The following is a 21,017-nucleotide window of genomic DNA, read 5'->3' as shown; positions in this document are numbered from 1 at the left end:
TCGAAATATATCTGAATTCCTGCTCGTTGCTGCAAATATAAGTAGGGTGGAGCTTTTTTCCTTTCAAATACGTTAGTTTCTTTTGTTCTTTCTAATATGTTAGTTGTTTTTGCTTCCAACGCTAAAAGATAAATTTTATGTCCTTTTAATTAAAGATCCATATTTAATGATTCTTAAAATACCTTCATCATATCATGTCATGAAGATGCATTAGATTTCTAGAATTCTGCGTATTTATTTCACAAATATCAAATAACTGCAACCGTTAGAAGAAAATAGTATCCTGTGTTTGAAAGTTCTATTTCGTTTGTTTATATACTCTGCGGTTAATGAGACTGTTATTGAATATTAAAAGTACTTGCTTGATTTTTAGCTGGTAATTATAGTTTTAATTATGTTCTTCATTGCCTGTATTTCTATATTATTCTAAATTCATATTAATGAATAGTGAAGTTTTAAATAGTGGCTCTACTGTCATGCTTATTACCTGATCTTAAGTTGAAAGAACATTATAACTTTAATATTTTTCAGATCTTTAAAGACTTATTTCTATGCACTTAAAAAAAAGTGCAGTATATTTTTTAATATGATATTTAGATCATTGTTGTCATTAGATGTATAATTTCATCATTTCCCATTTCACTATCATTTTATCAAAAATGTAATGATTATTGTTAGGAATCTGCAATCAGACAGATACTCAAGTTTTTGCATAGAAGTTTTCTGTTTCCGTTCCTAATTTTTTTTTTTTTTTTTTGAAAAATATCGGTACATCTGGCATTGGCATTTTTGAAAATCATGTTACATTATTATTAACGAATGCAAATTATCTGTGTTAACATTATAAAATCTTTTAAGTGAAGGTACTCAGGGTGGTGACTAAAGCAGAATATCTGTTAAAAGAATTAAAAGGAAAATAAATAAATAATAATTCACAAGGCAACTTAAAAAGAGAGTTTAAGAGTTGAGAAAGAAGTTGAAGACCTTAAAATTTTGCAAATGAAACTTTTAAAACTTTTTAATTCACTTAGTGCAATACTGATTGTTTTAAACCAAGTGTTTTTATTAGCTTTAATAATTGATATTTTGATTTTAATAATTATTATTTGCATTTTAAATGTAATGGGCAAGCAATTGTTATTTTTTATTAATTAATGGATAACTCCCGTATCTTATCTCTAGCCTTATTTGTAATAATAATAAAGGAATATGATATATAGGAAATGAAATAAATTATTTATAAAAAAATAGATTTTTTATTAGAGAATAAATTTATGACTTTTTTAAAGAAAAAAAGAGCTGAAGTAATATTTTGTCAGTTTTTTAAATTCTTGTTTAAATCTTTTAAAATATATATTATTATGTAATATAATTATACTGTTTTTATATTTATCTTACAACTGTTGTTTTGGTGCTTATGCAAAGAGCTGTAATTAATTATTAAACCATTTTAAAATTCTGGTAAAAAATCATAATAACCTGTACTGTTAACATAAGTTATAATTAATATAACTTGCATTGCAAAAAGTAGTTGTAATGTTTCTCAGAATTCTTATGCAGTTTTAAGAGATAAGAATTTTTTTTCTTTTTTTTTTTCTTGAATTGTTAGTTTCAGCAGCCTCTCTGTTACACATGTGCATCTAGTTAAAAATAATCTCAAATTTTTGCAGTGTTGGAGTTTTTATTTTTTTATCATTGGCATTTAGATTTTACGAATTTTTTTATATCTGATCTTTCAATTTATAGAAGTTTACTAAACATTCTGATGTTTTTTTTTTTTTTTGTTCTCTATGAATAAACTCCTTGTGTGCCAACAAGTATACCACAAGGCTTACAGATGTAAGTCAATACGCAATTGAGAGTAAAATAAATTTCAAATATAAGGTCGCAGGCACAAATGCAAAAAAGGAAGAAAGAAAAATAGGGGGAAACAAGTAGATACACAAACAAAAACAAAAATGAAACAAAATTGCTCACATAGTAATAGAAACATACAGTAAATGCTATAAAACAATTGAAGAAGCATGATCAATTAAAATATTCAAAATACAAATACAAAAGTATATATGCAAATATAAGTAGGCAAACACACTGAAGTAAAGTTTAAATCATACAGGGAAAAATACTATTAATATATGTACAAAAGGAAATGATGGATGCTTTACACTGTACAAAGGCAGATAAATGAGGAGGCCAAGCTATATTGTTCTTTCGAAGGCAGTTTCTCAGTTTACGTCTTTCCGGAATAAACTTGGTGCATTCAAATATCAAATGCTTGACATCCTGGACTGCACCACTGTAGCACGAACACCTATCAGTCGGCGACAAATTGAATCGTTTTAAATATGCTTTAAAGTTTCCATGCCCAGTCAGAAACTGGATAAGTTTAAAATTTGACTCCAAGTAGTGAGCTTTTAGGCGTCTCTGTATGGATGGAATAAATTCCTTAGTGAGCTGTGCATTAGTCGATGCTTGATATAAAGTATTCCATTCAGATATAACTTTATCTTTAAAGACATTCTTTAAATAAGATTTCGGAATGCTCATAGGAATGGAATGAACAAGTTTTGTCGCTTCTTTGGCAAGCCAGTCGGCGCGTTCATTGCCATAGATTCCTGTATGACCTCTAACAAAAGAAAAGGAAACTTGCACACCTCTGCCTTGAAGAAAACTCAGGTTGGATTGTGTTTTAACAATTATTTGGTTTAGGGAATTGATATTATTTAAGGCATGTAAAGATGAAAGGGAGTCGCTGCAAATTAAGAACTTTGATGAAAGGTTTTCATTGTCACAAATCCAAGAAACTGCTTGGGCTATGCAAAGCAATTCAGCCTGAAAAACACTGCATTCATCTCTTATTCTGAATTGATGAGTTTCAATTTCTATGTAATCTTGGAAAACAACAAATGCAAGCCCAACCTTATTGTTAATTTTACTACCATCTGTAAAACAGACAACGGGAAAGTTGTCTTCAATATTATTATGATAACTAATTACATTAAGAGGAAATATTTCAGCAGGATGGGGAAGTTCAGAAATTTGAAGGAAATCATCTAGACTCTTATGGGCCAGGTTCTTCGTTGCGTTCTTGAATTCATTACTATGGTTTATAAAGATGTCAATAGGTGGAAAGCCGGAGATAGAAAATACAGCTTCATAAGATATCGTTCGATACCCAGAAATAACTCGTAGCAGTATTCTCCTTTGAATTTTTCTTAAGAGCCGACAATTTATTTTTTTCTTTAGAGCAGTACCCCAGACTCGAGAACCGTAACAAATAAATGGTACAATATCCTGTTTGTAGATGAGGGATGAGACATTAGATTTGAGACCAAAACTATTTCTAGCAACTCTACTAAGACCAAACAGAATTTTTTCACATTTATTTGAAAGATGTAAAATATGTTGCTTCCAAGAGAATTTACTATCAAGGACAATTCCAAGATATTTTAATTCCTTCACATAGCAAAGAGGAATTCCATTAAGGGTGAGGTTATTATTACGAACGTGGTTCTCTCTCCTCTCCAAGACCATTACTTTTGACTTGATGGCGTTGAACTCTAATTTATGGTTCTTTGCCCAGTCCGATACAAAATCAAGAGTAATCTGTGCTTGTCCGCTTGTATTGTGAAATGATTTTCCCTGAAAACAAAGAAGCAAGTCATCTGCAAAAGCAATCGTTTCACAAGAAGAGAAAGCTGCGATTTTTTCCAATAAATCATTTATAATAATATTCCAGAGAAAAGCCCCAGAAACAGATCCCTGAGGACACCCTCTTTGTAAAACCCTCTCCTTTGAGGAGTGACCTAAGGACAGGCTTGCAGTTCTATCCTTCAAGAAGTTAGAAATGACGGCAAATAAATTGTCAGGAATGTTTGCTCCTTTTAATAGATGCATAATAGCAGGCCACCAAGCATTATCAAAAGCACCTTTGATATCTAAGAAAACCAGGATTGTATGAAGGTTTTTCTTTTTTCCTTTTAAAACGAATTTATTAAGGTTTAACAAAGCATCTTCAGTGCACTTTTGAGGCATAAAACCAAACTGATTTTTATTGAAATAATTAACATTCTGATGTTGGGCTTATGTTTTAAAGTATATTGAATCTAAAAAATTGCACTGTAATTACTCTCTAATTTCATAATGTCTCAATTAACAAGTGAAAAATATTTATCACTTTCTCCGATGACATTTTTTTTTAATTAATTTATATTTCAAATCAGAATGATATTTATTAATAAACATTTAATCTTCAGCACACACACCCATTTTTTTTACTTTAGCACACACATAGGCTTATTTTGACTCCAAATTCAGAATATATGAATGTTTTTTCATGTAAATATGCTCTATTTAAGACACAGTTTTGATTTTTAATAAGAAAAACCAAAACCACTTAGCTCCTTTTTTCCCATACTTTTATTGTATTCATTTCCTTTTTCCCATTCCATTCATATAAAACTTATTATTTTTAATGTAAGTGTTTTTTTAATGAAAATATTAAAAGAATAAGAAAATCTATGTTTTACATATAATTTAAATTTGAAATTTTTTGGAAAAAGAAGATTAAACATCTAATTTAGAAAATCCATAACTTTTGACTTTCATTTTTATGTACATAATTTAAAAATAGTTTTATCATTCTTCATTCAGAATAAAATGAATTGTTAACATAAATTTTAAGAAAATTTATTCTTATTATATAAAAATTTGATTCCCTCCTTCCACAAGCAGAAAAAGATTTGACCAGATTTGACTTCAGAATCTACATTTTGTTCCAATTCTGTATCATGATCACTTTCCGAGTTTCACCAGTGTGCAAATTTGAGCTATCTTCATTTTATCTATCAATAGAAACACTTGTGAGAAGATGTCTGAATTATAGACATTTTATTAAAAGAATCTAAAATACTAGCATACACAGAGTTATTTTGATCCCAATCCTCCTATAAAAAATGACACATTGTTTCATTGATTTCTGTTCTAATCTTCTTCTAGTTCTCCATGAAGGAAGTAACAAGTATAAACTTTTATAAATTTCTAAACAAAAGAGAAAGTATGGGGCCAAAGAGACCCCATGTGTATGCTTATGAGTTTAATAATTTTCATTAATATGTGAGTTCATAATTATATGCAATTAATTGATCTTCTTTTATATATTATATGAAAGTATTTCTTAAATAATATATTTAAAAGAAATTGAAATTAACTTTTGTTTATTTTTATATTTGACTTGAATAATTTTATGTTTTATAATTATCAGTTTTGTAAAACTTAAATAAAAATTAAATGCTTAATAAGCATAATTCATTCCTAAATCTTACTCGTAGTGCAAAACAATTTTTCACTTGGAATCTATGTAAAAAAGAACATTGTATTCCATTCCTGAAAAAGATACTCTAATTTTGTAGTTTATTTATATTGCATGCTCTTTTTTTTACATAAAAATTATCTAAAGATATTCATCTTTGGTTATATTTCAATGTTTGGTGAAAAAGAAACAAAGCGCATTAAATGAATTTGGGTACTTGCGTATTAACGCAACCAGGCCAAAATTTGCATAAATCGCCAAATTTGGTGACCCTACTTACGGCAATTATCTGTAATTAATAAATGTACATTTTCTTTCTATTCATACTTTCTTACTCAAACTTACAAATCGCGCCAACCTGGTTGCGATAATATGTAAGTACCTGAATTTGTAGTAAGCATATTTATACTGATTTATCAGGCAGTTTCTATGCATCAGCTATTTCTCATGCTTTCAGCATCTCTTTTATTTCACTGAAAAGTTGTTGTTCAGTTGCATCTATTATTTCTTCCTCTCCATACCAAATCTCTACTGTAGTTTTTTGCTGACTCAGAATGCAGTTTCACAAGTTTTTCAGTAGTTTCAGCTATGTTCTTCCACCAGATCATTGATCTCATTGCTCCCACTTCTAACCCTAAATCTTAACTGGAGATAAAATCTTATACATTAAAAGCTTTACAGGCACTTGTGCAAACTCCACTTAGTCACGTTTGGCTATGCTATCTGGCCAAAACTTCATCCATGTACATATTAAATGATCACTTTTTAATATTTTATTTTGCTCTAATGCAAATTGCTTGTTTTCTAAGATTTGATTGTATATTGTATGCCTATAAATTATAATATATTTAGTTAATACTATTAAAATAAATCTTATACTTAAATCTTTAATACTTATTTTATTTTTATATATGAGATTAGTTAAAATATCAAAGGGGCCAAATATTCTGCATATATCAATATTGTTTTACCACTTATCAGCTCATTGTGCATTTCAGAGTCATGCCTAAGACATTTTAAGGTTAAAATGATTTATTTACTTGTAATTATTATTTTGTAATTTTAGATGAAAAGGCCATCCAAATACCAGAAGAGGTACTTATCCATTATGGAATGCTTTTTTGAGTTTCACAGGAGTAGTAATACAGTAGTTGCTACTAAAAGCATTTACAATGTTTATCTAAATACATTAAATGCTTAAAATACCAAAGATGGTAATCTTCATGATTAGTATCAATTAGGTCATCAAGTGTTAAGGGCAGAATTGAAAGCAAATTTATGTTAGATAATTTTGGAACAAAAGAAGGTTTGTCAACAACTGTTTCTTGGTAATCTTAACGACTGTTTCAACTGATGGATTGATTTTCATTTATCCATCATTGAAAACTTACACATTAGACGGTAAAAGGTTGTTGGTAATGAGGGTGATTACTTTAATTATTAAAAATAAAAAAAATAAAAAATGTTATAAATTTATTCACTTAAGTGGTTGTAAAAAGAAAGTCTCCTTAATATAATTGACAATATTTGCAAAAATTTTTAAAATTAAAATTTTATGATTTTCATATAATTTGTTAAATTAGAATTAGTTCCATATGCTATTTTTTATTATATATATATATATATTAATATAATTTTCCTTCTATATAGAATTTCTATTTAACTGAAATTTTATGTCATTTTTAAAAAAATTTATCTTCAACAATATTCTTTTTTTTTTTCAGAATTTCAGTATGAGTTTTACTTTTGGTGCAGGAGGGCAACAGCCTGCAGGACAACAACCAAATTTTACATTTGGACAACAGCAGCAACAGCAAAATAAAGGTTTTGGTTTTGCATCAACCCCTTCATCTGGAGGTATTATTTATTTATTTTATTCTCAGTTGAAACACTTTGCATCGCTCCAAATAAATAAATAATGTTTATATGTTTGATTTAAATTTTTATGTAATTTTAAAATTTTTCTGAATAAAATATGCATTAAGGGGAAAAAAAGATTGTAATTTTTTTTTTGTTAATATTAGAATTGTATATAATATTTTAAATCTAATGCTTACTGAATAATTTGATTAAAGTTTCAAATTTGTCTTCTCTAGTTAATGTTTTATAAAAGCATTTAAATCAAATCCAGTTGATTGAATACATTAATAATTTTTGTACTGAAGTTTTATTTTTGAAAGCCAATTAATTTTGTAAGCATCTGTTTATATTTACTATAGTAGCCATGTTTCTTATTGCCCATGCCAACAAGAAATAAATGGGCAAGAAATAAATGGTGTTGTTACTCACCATTTATTTTTGATATCTTGGCAGAATTAACCAAAAATATTTAATGCCGAAAATACTTGCTTTTTTGGCAAATTAATAATGGAACTTAGAGAATACAAATGAACACATGAATACGGAGTAAAGATTGCAGTATTTTAAAAAGTTAACTCACAAGAAATTCCTCTTTTTAAAAAATTCACTTAATGACCATTAGTTTTTATCAAGCTGTTGGCCTGGGCATATATTTTTAAATCATGTTTATGACTTTCATATTCTTTCTTCTTTAGCCTCACAGTTTGTACGTTAATGTTTTAAATGTTTCGATAAATGTTATTCAAATATGATGGAAAATTTTTCAGATTATACACTTAATAATTACGTTTGGTGAAGCCACACAAAATTGTTACCATATTACTCAGCAAGCTTGTATAATTTCCTAAAGTACCGGGCACTAAAATGTAAAAAATGTTTTGTTCCCATTCTTTTCTTTTCTATTCTTCGGTATTTTATTAGTATGTTTGAATTTTTTTTAAAAAGCTGTTAAAATAATATTTTGGGAGTTTTTTATTTGAGATACCCATAACTAAGAAGTTGCTGCTGCATTTAAGAATGACATTTGCGTGAATTTAATTTTTAATTTTATGTAATACAAAAAAAAAAAAAAAAAAAAAGCTGCACTGATAAAGTTGTAAGAATTTTCAAGACTGCACAAAGTTTTTGCTCTTATGAGATTGGTGAAAAATTCAGAGGACTTTTCATGTTAATTTGAAGGTGTTAATCAGATAAATTTGACTAATTAAAAACAAAAATATTTGTTAGTATAATATTCAACAATTTATAAACCTTCATAACATGATAAAAAATAATAGATTAATAAAATTTAATTTTAGTAAAATATTTTATATCTGTAACAAGAGTGAGTTTAAGATTTTAAAATTCTTCTTTTAATGCTTAAATTAAAATTATGTGAACATAGTCATTCCTTTAATATTTTCCTTTTATATTGTGATTTGTTTATGTTAGAATTATAACTATATTTGCATTTCAGGATTTGGATTTGGTACTCCTGCAACTACTGCTTCCACTGCTTTTAGTTTTGGTGCTCCAACAACATCTGCTAACACTGGTTTTCAATTTGGTGCTCAATCAACCACATCTTCTGGGGGCTTTTCATTTGGTGCACCTGCAACTACTACAGCAAGTTCTGGTTTCTCATTTGGTATGATTTTTAATTGTGTAACTAGTTCAGATATTATATTTGTATCAATTAGATTAAACATTTAATTTTGACTTTAATTTTCTTTCAGGTGCTGCACCTAATGCTGTTGCTTCGACTTCTTCTGGTTTTGGTTTTACCTCAGGAACTTTGCAAAGTGGAGGTGGATTATCATTTGGTACACCAGCTGCTACAGGAACTGGCTTTGCATTTGGTTCTACACCTGCTACTACTACTGCAAATACTGGATTTGCTTTTGGTTCAACTCCAGCTTCAACAGCTAATACTGGATTTACTTTTGGATCTACGCCTGCAACAACAGCAAACACTGGGTTTGCCTTTGGTGCTACACCAGCTACTTCAACTACAGGGTTTGCCTTTGGCACTACACCAGCAACTTCTGCAAATACTGGATTTGCTTTTTCTACCCCAGCAACTTCTGCAAGTACTGGGTTTGCCTTTGGAGCTACACCAGCTTCTACAGCAAGTACTGGATTTGGTTTCGGAACACAGCCTGTTACCACTACAACAGGCACTGGATTTGGTTTTGGTGCACAACCTGCTACTACCACTGCAAGTTCTGGATTTGCTTTTGGCCAACCACAGCCTGCTGCCACTACTGCGACTACAGCCTCTCCATTTAATTTAAGCACTGCAGCTGCTCCACCAGCATCAACAACTGGTTTTGCATTTGGAACTCCTCAAAATACTACTTCATTTAGTGGTTTTGGTATGCCTACTGCTACAAGTGCCAGCACTTTTGGTGGCTTTGGAATGGCTGCTAGTACTACTTCTGCAACTAGTGCAGTTCCATCAAGCACTCAAGCAACTTCAGTGCCAACTGTAGGTTTTGGAATAGGAACTACTACTTCATCAGCTACAAGTACCACACAACCTGCTCTGTCTTCAACTGGCTTTCAGTTTGGAACTCCTGCAACTACTGCTGCCACAACAACAACTGCCCCAGCCCAATTTTCAGGTTTTGGATTTAGTACTACACAAACTACTACTACAAGTAGTACTGCCAGCTCATTCCAACTTCCAACTGCTACAACTTCTGCTTCTGGTTCCTTAATGTTTGGCGGGAATGCTCCTAGTACTACAAGTACAGGTTATACTGCAATTTGCCATCTAAATTTTCTTGAATGTTATGTAAAAAAAGATTTTTAAAAACACAAATCTACTTATATACCTTTAATAATAACTTAGTTCAAAATAAGTGATATTTTTCAAAATCCGTCACTATATAATTAATATCTCAAAAATTATGAAAACTAATTTTTCTTCTAATAAAAATTTAAACAGAATTATTTAAAATTTCTTTTTCTTATACTTCTAAATAATGTGTTAAAGTAATATTCTGAAACCAAATCATCTTTAAAATCTCTTCTTAAGCAGATTGAAGAAAAAATAATATTGCAACCGAAAAATAAAAATAATTAAGAATTTATTTTACTATCTAGATTTTTTGCAATTTTTTTCAACTTTTTGAACACTATGTGTAAGAAAAAGTAAGGCTTTTGAACAGCTTTCATCAACATAATTTATTAGCTGTAAGTCTAGAATGAATGAAAATTATTTTTCATCAACATAAATGTTGTAGGAGTAATTTCTTTTATATTTTTATAAAGTTAATTAGATTTCAAATAAGTTATTAATTATATGTCTTGGGTTATTATTTGGTGTAGATGAACATGTAAAATGTGCGTTGTAACTGTTTACATCGGGATTTTAGGGTATTTTACTAAAAGAATCTGAAAAGAATTTCTGTGAGACATGTCATTTTAAGAAAGGGAATATTAGGTGTCATTGAAAGGAATGCATAGGTGTTAGGGATTTTTATCCCTTTGTTCGTGGCATGAGGGAAAAGAACGTCATCAGTTTTTATAAAATCTATATTAGAAATAATTAAATAAAAAAAATGGGTTTGGGTCAGGAAATAAAAGAAAATTCTAGAATAAAGCAATATGGGCTAATTTAATCTAAAAGTTAGCCCATAATGCAGAATAATTAGAATTTAAATTAAGAGAAATCATTACATGTATATATAAGGATTGTTTTTTGTAATTACCAGATTTTTTTCTTAGCATTTATTCAATTTTTGAAGAGTATTGTTAATACTTCTGAGAATCGCCTTTCTAATAATTTAATTATTATTAGAAAAATTTTAAAAAAATTTGGAACTTAATTCAATTATGAAACTAATTTAAATATTTTCAAAAAACGTTTTAAGAATGTGTTTGATGCAGAAAAATGTCCACTAAAGAGTTGTCAATTTGTCTTCAACAAATTGAGTATTTGAATCCTGCTGTAGTTTGAAGCAATCTCTTTCATTGCTTTGAGGAAATGCAATTTCATATGGTGAAAACTTTTTATTAGATCAAAATAATAATATAAATAAATGAAAAATTATCAAATGAGCAGTCACTTGCTTAACATAAAAATAGAAATTAACTTTAAAGCTAATATAATTTAAGCTAAAAGAAAATAAAAAATTTTTTTTATCAAAACTGATTAAATCTGCTTTTATGCATCATTTTTAAAGTGCATTTAATTTTATTGGTGGTGTTATGGTATTGTTGGTAAAGAATTTTTAGAAAATTTATTAAATATTAGGTATTTTGTGAAAATTCTTTACTTTCCATGAATTTTATTTTTTCCATTAGCAGTTTCTTCGTAATATTGTTAAGATGGTTGATACAGATTTCAATCTGCTACTTGAAGGATCATACCAAAACCCATAGTTTTGCTGATCAAGTTGACCTTTCAGTTGGCAGCAAAGAAAAATCTAAATTCATCAACTCCCAAGACTTATTAGCCTCTTTCCAAACACATAAAAGTTGAACTTAATGCTAATTTTTGAAAATTGCTGGGAAAAAGAAATGTTGATATGTGATACTATGAAATATTATACTGAGTGTGCATTATTATTATTATTATTATTCTAAATTGTACATTTGCTTTGCTAAATGAAATTGTTGAAAAATATGAATGTTTGTGTGTGTGTATGTACCTCATAATTATGTCATTCTAAAATATTAATATTTTTCTTTAATTTTTTCCTCTGAATTACTATTTTTATTGGGCCAATGAAGTTATTTAAAAATATGCATGCATGTGTACTGCATTACATTATTCAGTATTATTGAGGATTTTTAGAACACACTTTGTATTAGAATATACAAATGGAATCACAATCACTCCTGTGTATGAGAAATTCAAGCATTTGACCCTTGAATTAGAATATTCCTCTTTTCCATTTCAATAAAATGTTATAAATGATTTTAATATTATAAAATACTTTTCTCTTGCTATTCCATATGTAATGCTTTAACATAATGTAATTTTTTCTCTCATCCTATAGCTCTTGCATCAGTTACCCCTCAAGCAACTGTGGCTCCTTCTTTGGGCACTTCTCAACCTAGTGCATCTGTTGCACCTGGTAAAATTTTGATTCACCATTTTTTAATGTATATATATAAGTTATAAGCCTTTTCTTGTTGGTTTAATTGTAATACTATTAAATCCTTTAGATAAGCACTCGTATTTTTGCAAATATTTATTAATTATCAGTAAATAACTCCAGGCTTAGATAAAATAGAATTGTAAACATTGAAAGAACTGGGAGTGTAATAATAGCTGTTTCTTGGAAATTATTACAGGAGTTAGCTTTGATTTGAAATTTTAGATACATAACAAATCAAATTAGATTTTCAGAATGGTCTATATAAAAATTGTAATGCCATTAAATATTCTTAAAATATTTGACTATTTCTTAAAATGATAGTTATTACTTCAAAATGGAGAAAAACCCTCTATAATTGCTTTCTAAAAAAATTCCCTTTCTTTTCTTTTTGTAATGTCTTGTTATTGCACAATAATACTCTGAGCTGTAAATTTTATTGAGAAAAGAAATAAGTTGGTAGTAAATTAAAAATAAAATTGAATTAATACAAATTTAATAATGAAAGTTTTATATAAACACAGATTATTTCTTTGAAATTTTTTTTTTTTTTTCTGAAATTTGTGGATTAAGTATTTCAGAACATAAAAAAAATGGTTTGGGGATGGGTAATTTTTTATTAATTAAACATTATGTTCCATGTATGAAAAAGATTATTTGAAAATAGGAAATAGAAAACATAGTTAGTTTTAAAAAAAAGAAGTAAAAAATATGTACAGAAACATAGTAAATATCAAATTTTTCAATCAGGAAAATTATAATTGTGTCCTTAATTTCTTAGTTATTGAAAAATTTGTCAATGTATATCACTAATGACATAAATACTTAAATATACTACTGGGGAAACACAGAATGGCCTTCGGAGTTGATTTGAGAAAAAGAAGTAAATATTTTGGTCTGGAAAATTCATTAAATGCCAAAATTGACTGGAAACTTTCCTGTTTAATTTGCAATTTGATACCTTGTATTTTCCATTTCCAATCTTCATTTTATCTGTACTATTGCCATTCCTATTAAACGAAAACATTATATATAATTTGAATCATTTTTATTTACTTGTGAGTTGCCTCTTATTATTTTAATCAATATTTGTACAATTCTTTAAAACTAATGAGGTATAAAAAAAAAATAGCTTTCAGCAGTTTTAAAAGCTTATTTGGTACACATTATTTATTTGTTTGAAAAGCTGTTAGGTATAAAAATATTTTCAGGCAAATGATGTTCTCATTTTAATATAAAACTATCTTTTGAATGAAAAAAAGATTTTGTTTATTACTATATATATGTTTTTAAAAAGTAGACTGGAAAATTATTACTATAAAAGCAATCCTGTCTATATTTGCTCTTAAATAATAATTTTAAAATCATTCTTTTCTCTCATTTCTTATCTGAATGAAGGCATTAAAATAGTGCTTCTTCAAAGAAAGATGTTTGCCATTATATATATATATATATATATTAAGGTTGTTAAGTTCTTTGACTGTTTTTTTTTTTTTTTTTTTTAATACTTCTAAGGAAATAATCTAATTTTTAGTTTTTGTCAAGATGTCTTTGCACAAATGATGGTGAGAACAGTCTAGCGAAACAAATAGGAAAGAAGAAAGCCAACAGGAAAAACTATTCGATCTTATGTAATTTTAGAAAAGAACCTGTATGCACAGAGTTTTGATTCTGTCGGAAAGAACCCTTTTAATTTAGAAGTTACATTAAAGCTGGAATTTGAATGATTAGAAAATTATTTTTAGAGCATAATAAACTTGAAGTTATTACACACACACTCATTAAAATTTTATTAACATTCTTAAACCACCTTTTTGTTCAATTAAAAATTTATATAATATCTTTTCTTGTTAATTTATTTTACTTCTAAATCATATGGTTTCTGTATTCCAACAGTAAGAGGAATTATTAAAGATCCACTGATTTGATATTTAACTGATATAATTGTGTCTAACGTGAAATTATCTTCTGTGACTGAATTGAATGTGACATGATCAGTTATTATTAATTTTATTATTTTTAACCTTTATGTGAAGGCAAAAAATCAAGTTAATACATCATAATAACCAATGTCTATTAGTTTTATTTAAATATATATACTATGTATTATAGAAAGATCGTTTTCTCAGAAATGATTAATGTAATAAAAATGGCTTTTGTGATATAGATTGCATAATTTTTTTCAATTAATTTGCTTTAATGAAATATCTTTTCTTACAGCTTTCTCTTTTGCTCCTGCATCAACTTCTCTGAGCAGTTCAACATCTACTGGATTTTCTTTTCCTGGATTGAAAACAGCAACATCCACTACCACAGCAACAACTACAGCTCCTTCTTTATTTGGTGCTCCAACATCTCTTTCTTCAGCTTCATATGTATCATCTGCTATAACTTCAGCAGTATTGAGCACTACCACGACAGTGTAAGCTGTATACTTATCATTATGATTATTATCTATTTCGATTTATAAAGAGCATTCTTTTTATTCAGTTAACTACTGTGAAATTATTATTAATCTGCATATTATATTAATTATTTTGATGTTTGGAATTACAGAGAGATAGAAAATATCCTTCCAACAGCAATATCCCATTGGGAAGAAACTATCTCATTCCTTAGTAATTTGCCTATGTGCATATGATTTTATATTTCATCTGTTATGAGTGACAATCAGTTCTCAGATATAATTGGCAGACTAAAAGTCTACCTAAATAGGCATACCTCTTCTTGTGTTGTATATATTGATTAATATATTTGAAGGGGGGAAAAAATAACCTACATGTTTACAAAAATGAAGCTTATCTGAAACATAATAGGTGAAAATAACTTTATTATTGGCTGAGTAGAATAACACTATTTTCACATATTATTATGGATAAAATATACAGTGAATAAGCAGAAGAAAATGAAGTCATATCATTCTGATAATTTAAATACATCAAAGAAAAGTTGTAACATTTTTATAAAATCTTGAAAATATTGGAGAAAACCAAATAGCAGGTGACAATATTGGATGAAGATAGAAATTCAAAAGTACAAAATTTTTTATTTCTTAGATGAGATCTGGAACAATGTTCTGATTGTTACGCATTCATTTTGAGTACTATATAAATTATTTCTTTTCTCTTAATTTGTGATGATGCTATCAAGAACTTTTTATCAAATTAAACTGGTAATAATAGGAGCCTGAAAGGAGTGAAGTGTCAAAAATATAGAAATTAAACAAGAGATATGTATGAGTTTTATTACTTACAAATGTTGTAAGAAAAAAATGAAAATTTTCATGCATTTAATGGTTACCAGAATGAATTAATCAGATTTTCATAAAATTGTGATAAAACTTTGGTGAATTATCACATTTGGCAGTGAAAGTCGTTTTTCAACAGATAAAAGTTTTTCTTTTTTTTTAATTCATTACCAACTGTATATTGGTCATCCATTGGAAATGTATGTATTTATAGCTTATCACCAATTTAAATTGTCTATATATTTTAGATTTATGGATAGTTTTTTTCTTTAAGAATTGTGAGACTTAAGGGGGGGAAAAAATACTCTACATCAATATTACGAACATTATAAACTCACAGGTGCTTTTTTTCCTACAGAACATCTAGTGCGGCATCTCCAGCCACTATTAATTTTAGACAGTTAGAAGATTCAATTAATAAATGGAAAATTGAACTGGAAGAGCAAGAAAAAGTTTTTTTGAATCAAGCCACTCAAGTAAATGCTTGGGATAGGTTGTTAATCTCGAATGGAGAAAAAGTATGTTTACTTTTTATTTTTAGTAATTAGCTTTTATTTACAATTCAGCATTAGTTATTAGTAATTTTCATTCTCATAAAAGTATTAAAATTACTAGTATATATGTAGGCTGCTTATTTTAAATCATGGTCCAATATCTAATTTAACCATTCAAAATAAAATATACTTTACAGTTGAAAAATGCCTTAATTTCTTTTTTCTTTTTTGCTTGAATTAAAAAAATGCACTCCTGCAGATTTGTTGATTAAGCAAATATTGTGCAAGCTCCTCTCTCCCCCCAATAAAAGGTTAAGCTCTTCTGAAACTAAGTTGACCGAGTTATGAAGCCTTTTCATTAGTTCATTTAGAAATATCCATCCACCTATTCACTATTCAGTTGTTTCTTGAAGTTACCATTGAATGATCTTTTATAATGCAATCCAAAGTTTCATGACATAGGTGGTTTTTAATTGCAGAATATTTAAACATTTTTTTATATGAAATATTAACATGTATAGAATATTTTACTAAATATGACTGGCTGAAAGGACCAAAGAACTGCATAAAAATCTAAATCCCATATTTTTTTTTCAGGAGTATATTTATTAATACAGATAATATAAAATTTCTTTACAGTACTTAGAACATTTTTCAGTTGTAAGTACATGCCCATCTCTAACTCATTTAGAAACTCATCTCTTAGAAATTAGCTATTGAGTCATTATTAGATTGGACTTTCAATATCAAGCTCCTTGCTATTAAAATTAAGATTATTTTAACATGTTGGAAATATAAAATTATAAATTTCATGGAATAATTTTATTAGAATGTCTTGTATTCTGCTTATTATCCTATAATTTTTGAACTTTTATTAACAAAGATTTTGTAAATTATTGGAATGAAAAGAATTCATGAATGACTTATTTTTCAGCCTTATTGTACATGTTGTTATTTTTATGATTTTCAGATTACACTTCTGAATGATGCAGTTGAACGAGTGAAATTGGATCAGCAAAGATTAGATCTAGAATTAGATTTTATCTTAGCACAGCAATCTGAATTGGAAGAATTGCTCAATCCTCTAGAAAAATCAATCGAATCAACTCCAAATATCCATATGCAACAACATGCTGATTTAGAAAGAGAACATACGTAAGAATGCTTGTTTATTTGCCTATAAATTCAATAATTGCTTACATAAAGATATTGGGATTTAAACCTATTAGTTTATAGAATATAAAGCAATACATTGTATTAGTTTAGATTAAAATGATTGTGGTCTAATTAAAGTTTCATTTTCATGAATAGAATTAATTATACTCTAGATTAGATGAAAAAAATATTGAGTATGCCCTTTTAAGTTTCTCTATCTATTTAAAATTAATTGCTTGGATTAATGATAATCTAAAAATTTAATTAAAATTTTATGTAATTTGCTGTTAATGGCCTCCTCAGCATTATATTAAAAGTAGCAACTAAAACATTACAATTTCATTTAAATTTTAAGTAATTAATTTTTTAAAAATCATTATGGGATGCACATACTTACCTACCAAAATATATTAGTTAGTAAAGATTTTCTTTATAGCTTAAGAAAGTTATTTATGAAGCAGTACAATTTTTTTTTAAAGACTTAATTTTTTTTAGAGTTAATAATTTCTATAAATTCAGTTATTTTTTCATATAATTTATTTTCTGTAAAAAAAATACATGCAATTCATTTACTTTGTTTCATAGCATTTTCCTTAATTTGAAAATGTTATCAATTACCAATAAATTCTTTTTAGTAATTATTGTTAATATTCTTAAAGGATATTTTTTTTATTCCACTTAATTTAATCTCTACAGACAATTTACCTTTATAGATAAATTGCTATATTTTTTTGTATTTTTATTAATAATAATTGTTTCTTTTCCCATAACTTTATATTTCATAGTTATTTTCAAAGTTACATGGAACTTTTTTTTTTCTTAAGCATCATGGATATCCCTGAATTCTTGTCCAAAGATACCATATGAAATTTCAGCTATCTTAATTCAAAGTAATTTTCAATAGTAAATGATGAGTTCTTGCTTTGTAAACATGAGTCAGTTAAAAAAAGTTTTTGTTAACTAGAACATAATTTAACCTATTGTTTGCCAACAGATTCTAAAACCTGCGCTTCTAAATTCTGTGCTTTTGTGCATGCGTAAGGAAAAGTTTAATTCAACAAAATAGGGATAAAATGAAACATGAAAAGTTTACATTTAACAATAAAGTAAATTCCGGAAATGTGTTTTTCCTTCTGCATCCCACTCCTTAGTGAGATAGTATCATCAAGAAGTAGTCATCTCGTGATGCTGAAATTACCATATCATACATCATTATGTTTTTATGATGCTCAATTCTTTATTGTTATTCAAGATTTGCAACTCTTCACTGTATGGAAGTTGCCCAAAGATACGAAATGATTAGAATGTCATAACAGCATAGTGGAAATATGATTTAATTCTAAAGTATCATGGGCCGTGGTGCAATTCTTTTCATGGAGGTATGCCCCATTATCGGAAGGGGATAGTCTAATCTATACTGTTATTAAACCACTCAGGATGCATGGGAATAAGGAACTCAAAATTTAAGTTTTTAAAAAATAACTTAAACATAAAATTCAGGTTTTCCCCCTCTTTTATCAACTGTAGTAATTACTTCAATAATGACATTAGAATTGACTAGCGTCCATCCCTAAAAGGAATCGTAGATAGTTATTCTTTCTCATAATTATTTCTTTTTTTAATTTCTAGGTATCATCTTGCAGAAAGCATTGATGCTCAATTAAAACGCATGTCAGAAGATATCCGGGAGATTATTGAACATGTAAATACTGCTAATAAAGTCCAAGATGATAATGATCCTGTGAGTTACATTTTATTTTTAAAAAACTATTCTAGACCTTTGATGTTATTTGTCTGATATAATTTATTTGGAAGCACACAAATCAGTAACGAATAGACAATTTGAAAGAAAATAATAGTAGAACAACTAAATATTGCCAAGACTTGTACATTCTTTCTAAAATAAAAATTTAATGTTTTAAGGATTTCTCAGAATTTTTTTCCTTAAGTCACTCAAAGTAATCTTGTAATGAGTCAGAGATTTATTTCAATTAAATTAACATATAAATTATTTTTATTTAAAAAAGATAATTTTCCTTTCTTATTTAGTAAAATAAATAATAGGAAAAGCATAAATATTTAATTTTAAATATTAATTTCTTGCATTCTGAGAGATATTTTTATAAAACGACCAAATAGTTAATACGTAAAAATATAATAAATCTGCAATTCTAGAAAAAAAACTTGGATATAATCAACAAATAAATTTGGATATACATAATCAATCAATGGGAGCAATCTCTTCAAAATTTTCTTATATATTATCTAATAAAGGAATGTTGTAGCCCCCACATACCTAAAAATTGTGACAATTACGCAAAACCATGAACAAACAATTGCTCAGATTTTTTTTTCCAAGAATCCAGCATGAATGTTTTGCAATATAATAATTGGATTTTGAATGTTCTTTCTCTGACTGGTTCAAACATATATTTGGCACTGAAAAACAATTTTAATAATAAAATCATATGCCAAAAACTTTTATCTAATTCCATGTGTTGGTGAATTATCAGATTTATGTAAAATACTATACGCAATATCTAGTTTATGTAGTAATGTACAGAGAGTAGACAGCCAACTCCTTGTTGATTTCATTCAAAATTTGAAACTGATCTATATTTTAGAGGCTAAAATTGTGTACCAGATTTTACTAATATATTTCTGCATTTTGAAGTTTTTGTGTTTAGCTGCACTCAGACGAATTTCTTGTGAATTACTTTCATTCAAAATTTGATAGAAATTTACAAATTTGATGTAAAGAATGCATACCAAATTTCACACATCTAGCTCAAAATGTTGTTGAGTTATGTTCATAGACAGATCTAATTCCAAAAATGTGTTTTCAGGTTCTGAGTTTTCTGGAATAGGGATTCCAAAACTTGAATTTGAATTCTTTCATGATTGCAATACTTTGTATACAAAAAAGTAATAAAAATGTATAAATTAATTTATAAATTTAATATTTTATTCTGTATTAAGAAAAAATAGGATTGTAATATAAATTATTTTGTCTTGCTAAGTCATTTAACAATATAATTTCTAAAGTTCCCAAAAAATTTGTAAAATATATGTATGAACAAGGACAATCACACTTTTGATTGATAAATTTATAGGCTTTAATACATACATCACAAAACTAAATATACAACTTTTATCTCAGTCCCGACAATATTTACTGCATTTTAACTACATTTCTATTTAATTTTAATATTTTTCAGGTACAACAAATTGCTAAAATTCTTAATGCTCACATGGATGCCTTGCAATGGATCGATCAAAATACAGGTAAATATAAAGTAGAAAACATTTCTCTATTTTTATCTGTAAAAATATTAACATGTAATTTTATTTTTGTCAAAGAATTATTATTTTCAAGCTATGTTTATAATTTTCAGAAAATAATAAAATCAACTTTTTTCAACTCAAATTAAAAAATAATCATTGTTTTTGTGGTGTCTCTAAACTAATAATACTAATGTTTAAAATTTTCAGTTGCTGTTCAAAGACGATTGGAAGGGGTATCCAAATTGCATGAAACTCAGAAAAGAGAAAGTGAAAAAACATTTAGAGGAACTTATTAATTATAATTAGATGATTTGGAGATGTTGAATTTAATTTGAAAATTTTTAGTTAATAAAATTTTATTTTTAATTGAGCTTGAGTTGCTGACATTTTTCTGTGCTATTTACATTCATAAAGAATAAATTATTTTTAGGGCATATGTAGCATAATATATTCCTATAAGTTCCTACATTCTTAGTTTTGCAAGTATCACAACATTGTAATGTATTCAAATCTTCATGCTTAATTAATTTAAACTAATAAATTATCTTAGCATTCTGTTACAAGGCTTGCATAATATA

The 21,017-nt window shown here is 27.5% G+C and overlaps 1 protein-coding gene across 2 annotated transcripts; it reads left to right on the top strand.

Moving 5' to 3' along the window:
• Nucleotides 1-256: 256 nt before the first annotated feature.
• LOC129975656 (nuclear pore glycoprotein p62-like) lies at nucleotides 257-20,809 on the top strand. 2 transcript variants are annotated; one of them, XM_056088759.1, is made up of 11 exons: nucleotides 257-376; nucleotides 7,036-7,168; nucleotides 8,628-8,798; nucleotides 8,887-9,900; nucleotides 12,160-12,237; nucleotides 14,479-14,680; nucleotides 15,864-16,023; nucleotides 16,970-17,154; nucleotides 18,784-18,895; nucleotides 20,373-20,439; nucleotides 20,647-20,809. In XM_056088759.1, exons 2-11 carry the CDS (start codon nucleotides 7,045-7,047, stop codon nucleotides 20,733-20,735), a joined length of 2,202 nt encoding a protein of 733 aa, XP_055944734.1. In that variant the 5' UTR covers nucleotides 257-376; nucleotides 7,036-7,044; the 3' UTR covers nucleotides 20,736-20,809. The 2 variants fall into 2 exon arrangements, with proteins under 2 accessions (XP_055944734.1, XP_055944733.1); XM_056088758.1 differs by having other exon boundaries at nucleotides 8,887-9,906.
• Nucleotides 20,810-21,017: the final 208 nt, after the last annotated feature.

The sequence above is a fragment of the Argiope bruennichi genome, chromosome 7, assembly GCF_947563725.1.
Source record: "Argiope bruennichi chromosome 7, qqArgBrue1.1, whole genome shotgun sequence".
In the NCBI taxonomy this organism is placed as follows: Eukaryota; Metazoa; Arthropoda; class Arachnida; order Araneae; family Araneidae; genus Argiope; species Argiope bruennichi.
Note: the sequence above shows the minus strand (reverse complement) of the source record. Positions and strands in the feature narration are given on the sequence as shown.